General features: G+C 39.7%; 1 protein-coding gene across 1 annotated transcript; it reads right to left on the reverse strand.

Annotated features, from left to right (window-relative positions):
- Positions 1 to 5,073: 5,073 nt before the first annotated feature.
- On the reverse strand, positions 5,074 to 5,607 carry LOC132612879 (uncharacterized). Its single transcript, XM_060326956.1, has one exon. The coding sequence runs from the start codon at positions 5,605 to 5,607 to the stop codon at positions 5,074 to 5,076; it is 534 nt and encodes a 177-aa protein (XP_060182939.1).
- Between the last annotated feature and the right edge of the window lie 309 nt (positions 5,608 to 5,916).

Below are 5,916 nucleotides of genomic sequence, written 5' to 3' on the forward strand. Positions count from 1 at the left end.
CCGGGCAGACACCACTACGATAGGCGTAGTGGGCAGCTATGACGATGATTACACCTCGCATATATGGCCGGGCAAACACCACTAGTGGGCGGCTTGAGATGTTTACCCCGGACGCGGGCTAATGATGCTCACACCGAACCTATATGGTCGACCATATATATACATATATCTATATATATGTATATGTATATATGTATATGTATGTATATATATGTATATGTATATATCTATATGTGTATCTATATATATATGTATGTATATGTATATATGTATTTATGTGTATATATGTGTATATATATATATATATATATGCTTATATAATATGATGTTGGTTATTATATAAGTTAGCATGCATGACTCCGCCTTAAGAGGCAATCAGTTGCAGGTTACCCCTTTATCTTATATTCTTGTATCCCTTTATCCTATTATTGTGTATGCATTACATACTCAATACATTTCTCGTACTGACGTCCTTTCATTTTATGTACGCCGTGTTCATGCCCACAGGTAGACAGACAGGCGGTCTAGATTCTTGGGAGTATATCAGTTTGTACAGGAGCACCCCACTACTCCGGAGGTGCAGCTTATTGATGAATTCTTTTGTGTTCATATTTGGGTATGATGGGGTCCTGTCCCGACCTTATGTCTCAGCACTTCAGTAGAGACTCGTAGATACGTATGCGTGGGTAGTAGATGTCTCATGAATACACTAGTGTATATTTTTGTATATCATTTTTGCAGCCGTGAGGGCTTATGTATATATATGTATTGCCTTGGAGATTATGTGTGTACAGGTTGGGTATGATGGTTTGCATGATTAGTGGTGCTCGGTAGTCAGCTCCGGGTATCCATCATGGCCTACTGGTTGGGTTGTGACAAAAATTCTGCCCCAGTTTCCTTGTGGGGTTGCCTTTATCTCTCTCCTGCTAGATTGACTCTGAGGTTTCCTAAGGTTTATTGGGAAATTTATTTGGAATGATCGAGCTCGGGAGAGCACCTACGTATCCTGTTTCGGGAATCAGATCGAAACGTAGTTCAGGGCAAAATATATCAGAATTTTTCTGGTAAGACCGAACTCAAAAGAGCTCATACGTATCCCAAATGGGAATTAGGTCATAACGTAGTTCAAAATACATAATTTTGGATTTTTGGGTTAAAGCGACCGAGCTTGGAAAAATGCCTACGTATCCCCATATAAGTACAGGGAATCAGGTCCTCGCGTAGTTCGTACATAATTTGGATTTGGTCTTTCTAAAGAAACGTTCGTACATAATTTGGATTTGGTGTTTTTAAATAAAAAATGCAAAATTACAAGCAAAGGAAATGCAATTAAAGCAACAAAAACTGTAAAAACTCCGTATCTTCGTAGTCGTCTTCTTCTTCACACGTAGTATCTTTTGATGGCATCTTAATTTATTGCTCTTGGCCACTCCTGACTATCCATCTCAGCAAGTACCACGGCTCTTCCTGATAGTACTTTTCGCACCATAGAGGGCCCTTGCCAGTTTGGTGCAAACTTTCTTTTGTAGTCTTCTTGGTTTGGGAATATTCGTTTGAGCACCAATTGCCCAATTTGAAAAACCCTGGTTCTCACATGCTTGTTGAAAACTCACGCCATTCTTTGTTGGTACAATTGACCATGGCAAACAGCGATCATTCGCTTTTTATCTATCAAAGTTAGTTGTTCATACCTCTTGCGGATCCATTCTGTATCGTCCAACTCAGATTCTTGTATGATTCGAAGTGAAGGGATTTCTACTTCGGCGGGTATTACTGCTTTAGTTCCATACACCAACAGGTATGGAGTGGCCCCGGTTGAAGTCCTGGCAGTAGTGCGATACCCCAATAATGCACATGGCAATTGCTCGTGCCAGTCTTTGTAGTTATCAATCATTTTTCTGAGGATCTTCTTGATGTTTATGTTGACGACTTCCACAACCCCATTCATTTGTGGCCAGTATGCAGTCGAATTCCGGTGAGTGCTTCAGAAGTGTGCACACATTTCTTTCATCAAGTGGCTGTTCAAGTTAGCCCCATTGTCTGTTATGATTGATTCTGGGATGCCAAATCGGCATATGATGTCATTGCGCACAAAATCTACGACTACTTTCTTTGTTACTGATGCATAAGATTGTCACACCCCTACCAGGAGTATGACGGGCTCCGACCTGTAGGCCGGGAACCACCTGACTTATCCGTTACTTTGAACATTATAAACCATAACTCAAAGAACACCTGCACGCAGAAAATGCCCAACATAGGAATATCCGATCATTCAACACATATGTACATATGCGGACCGACCAGGTCGCCACAGCACAACGTATATCATAAAGCCGATAAGGCTAACAGTAAAGTATCAAGAGCTCAAAATAAGGCCGACAAGGCCACCAATATATTATACCATAATATGAACCGGTGGAGATACAAAACATCTAACTGTACACACACGTCTACGAGCCTCTACATGGAATACAAATGATCATAAGGACAATACCAAATAGACTATAGCTCCGAAGAAAGTGGAGTGCTTCTGATAATCCACTGATAGAAGATCTACGGGTCTGATCCGTCTCCCTGCCTACCTGCGGACATGAGCGCAGCGTCCATAAGAAGAGACGTCAGTACGAATAATGTACTGAGTATGTAAGGTATAAATAACAACATAATATAGATATGAAAGGTAACATGGAATATGAGAGATAACCTGTACATCTGGATGCCTCATAAGGTGGATGCCATGCATGTTTAGCCTTAAAAAAAATATTTTATGCATATGCATAGTACCATGCCTGGCCATTATGGTTCGGTGTCATATATATAGTATCATGCCCGGCCATTAAGGCTCGGTGTCATATATATAGTATCATGCCCGACCATTGAGGCTCGGTGTTATCATCATCAGCCCGCGTCTGGGCCTCCCGCGTCCGGGGCAATATCATAACATGCCCACTGCAGTGGTGTGCACATCTACGTGCCATGCCCGGCCGACTATAGCGCGGCGCGGTGTGAGAAAATACATACATATATATATATATATATATATATAGCATGCATGAGAGCCAAATAAAAGCTATAAGTACATCAGAGTGACGTAAGGTCGGTAACCTCCAATTATATTATGGAATAATCATCATCGCTCTATCTAACCTTAAAGGAACAATTATTATAAGACGAGTTCAACAAGAATGAATAAAAATCAAGAAAATCACGAAAATAACTCAATATTCTCATATTTACATTGAAATCATAAGCTTGGGACTTTTAAATATGAAATCATCATCATCGTTGGAACCATCATAAAAACATTGTCATCTTAGCATCGTCATTAACATTGTAAAAACATATCCGTTGTTGTTGTCATAAAATCTTATAGAATCATAAATCTTTTACTCGGAAAATAGGGACATTTTGGAAAATATTTATGGATTATCAAGAAAGAAGTCATGCCTTTGAATCATAAACTCTATGAATCATGAATTTCTAGCTTTTGGGAATAAGAATATTCTTGGAAAACATTTATGGATCCACATAAAGGGATCATGGGACATTTGGAAAACACCTATTGGATTCATAAGAAAGGAGTCATGCTTTTAGAAGAAAGGGACTAGCCTTAACATACCTATTCAACCTCCAGTTATCCACACTTATTCGTCCGAATTTGTGAGTCTACATTTAAGAGGATTCACACTATTATTAGACTCATCATAGTATAGTTATACTAGACTTTCAAGTCAAACTACTCTATATTTTGCCGAAAATCGGGCAACATCTCCCCTGTTTATATGCCTAGCCCGAAATTCCAATTCAGCAACTAACAACATCAACAACAATACCAATAGTAATAACATCATTTCCAACACCAACATATTCCATAAAACAGCCCACACGCTATTTTCCAACTTTTATAACTAACCAACTTACTATACAATTATTTAACGACTTTATCTCCGTAAATAAGCCTTAAATAATACCAAAAGAGAAAGATTCATACCTTTTTTTTCTTGTTAAGATAGCAATATCCTCAATATCCACGCTAAAATCCACCGCAAAACGATACTAGAATCACAACCATGCGTTACCCGGACCTAAACCACTACTTGAAAATTGCTCACTTTTTAATACCCTCACTCTCCCTTCTAAAATCTGGAAATTTCTGGGCTAAATCTGGTGAAAAAAAAGGGTTCTTACCCTTTTTATAAGGGTCAAATTTGGGTCGGGGTCTGTAGCATTTTACTGTAGCAGCACTGCAGCAGCCGGCACTGTAGCAGTACTATAGCACGCGTTTCTACTCTGTCAGCTGAACTTGTAACATCCATAATTCTCTACTCCGATGTTCTATCGATGAGCGGTTTACTGCGTTGGAAACTAGACTCGACGAACTTTATTTTAGGATTTTGTTTTACTCAAAAACACTTCATATGCTAAGAGATATTCGTCCCGCAATTTGGGCCAAAACTTTCATACGAAACTTTACCCATCCTTCCTCCAAAGTCGTACAATCCCCCTACATGATATTTATCATTTATTATACTTGATAATGGCCATGTTCTTGTATTTCAAAATAGTTTTTCCCGATTACGACTTACGAGATCGTAATTCATCATTTACTTCATTGTTACATACTTCCAATGGCTTGTACCTTCCAAAACCTCATGGGACGTCTTCGATACTCCGACGATGTACGTGGCATGCTCATGCTCTTAAAGTGTGGGGTGTAACAAAGATGCTGCTTCCACCCACTTAGTGAAATAGTCTATAGCAACCAAAATGAAACGGTATTTGTTCGATGTAGCTGGCTCAATTGGTCCTATGACATCCTTGCCCCAAGCGGTAAATGGCCAAGGCGATGTCATTGCGTTTAGTTATGTTGGAGGAACCTTTATCAAGTCTCCATGAATTTGACACTTGTGGCATTTTTAGACGAATTTGCTGTAATCGTTCTCCATGGTCATCCAGTAATAACCTGTTCTTATGATTTTGTTTGCTAGCATAAACCCATTCATGTGAGGCCCACAGGTTCCAGCATGCACTTCTTCAATCAATCTTATGGCTTTGGTGGAGTCAACGCATCTAAGCAAATCCGAAATCCGAGGTTCTTTTGTACAGAACATTCTTGTTGAGGAAGAAACCATTTGCCAATTTCCCGATAGTCCTCTTCTGATTGACGGTGATTCCTTCAGGATATTCTGCTTTCTCCAAGTACATTTTAATATCAACATACCATGGTTTTCCATCAGTCTCTGCTTCTACAAAAGCACAGTGAGCCGGTTGATCTCTGCTTTCAATTTTGACTGGATCAATGTACCTACTATTAGGATGCGGAATCATGGATGCTATTATTGCCGATGCATCAACAAACTTACTCTGTGTTCTTGGTATACGCTTGAACTTGACTTCTTGTAACCGATCTGCCAATCTTTGCACGAGTCCAACATACGGTATAACCTTCTCATTTTTGGAAGCCCATTCTCTTCGAACCTGATGAATCAACAAATCCAAGTCACCAGTTACCTGAAAATCTCTCACATCTATGTTGAGAGCTAAACGTAGACCCAAGATACATGCCCCGTACTCAGCTATATTGTTTGTGCAACTGACGTTCATCTTGGGAGCCACTAGATAATATTGGCCTGAGTCTGAAACCAAGATGGCTCCGATTCCTGATACTTTAAAGTTGACCGATCCATCAAAGTATACTTTCCAACCTAATTCATCTTCATTTTCTTCGACCTCAATTGTCATCACTTTTTCAATATTTTGGGTGTCCACCCGAATACCATCAGCTGAATTAATATGCCCCAGAAAAGTCACAAAATTCAACCAGAACTCACATTTAGAGAACTTCACATATAGCTTCCGAGCCTGAAGAATCCTAAGGACAGCACGTAAATGATCAACATGCTCCGCCTCGGA

This window comes from Lycium barbarum, chromosome 10 (genome assembly GCF_019175385.1).
Source record: "Lycium barbarum isolate Lr01 chromosome 10, ASM1917538v2, whole genome shotgun sequence".
NCBI classification, from domain to species: domain Eukaryota; kingdom Viridiplantae; phylum Streptophyta; class Magnoliopsida; order Solanales; family Solanaceae; genus Lycium; species Lycium barbarum.

What these genes read in the sequence shown, in the direction of transcription:
- LOC132612879 (XM_060326956.1), bottom strand. Translation starts at nt 5,607, where the DNA reads ATGAACGTCAGTTGCACAAACAATATAGCTGAGTACGGGGCATGTATC.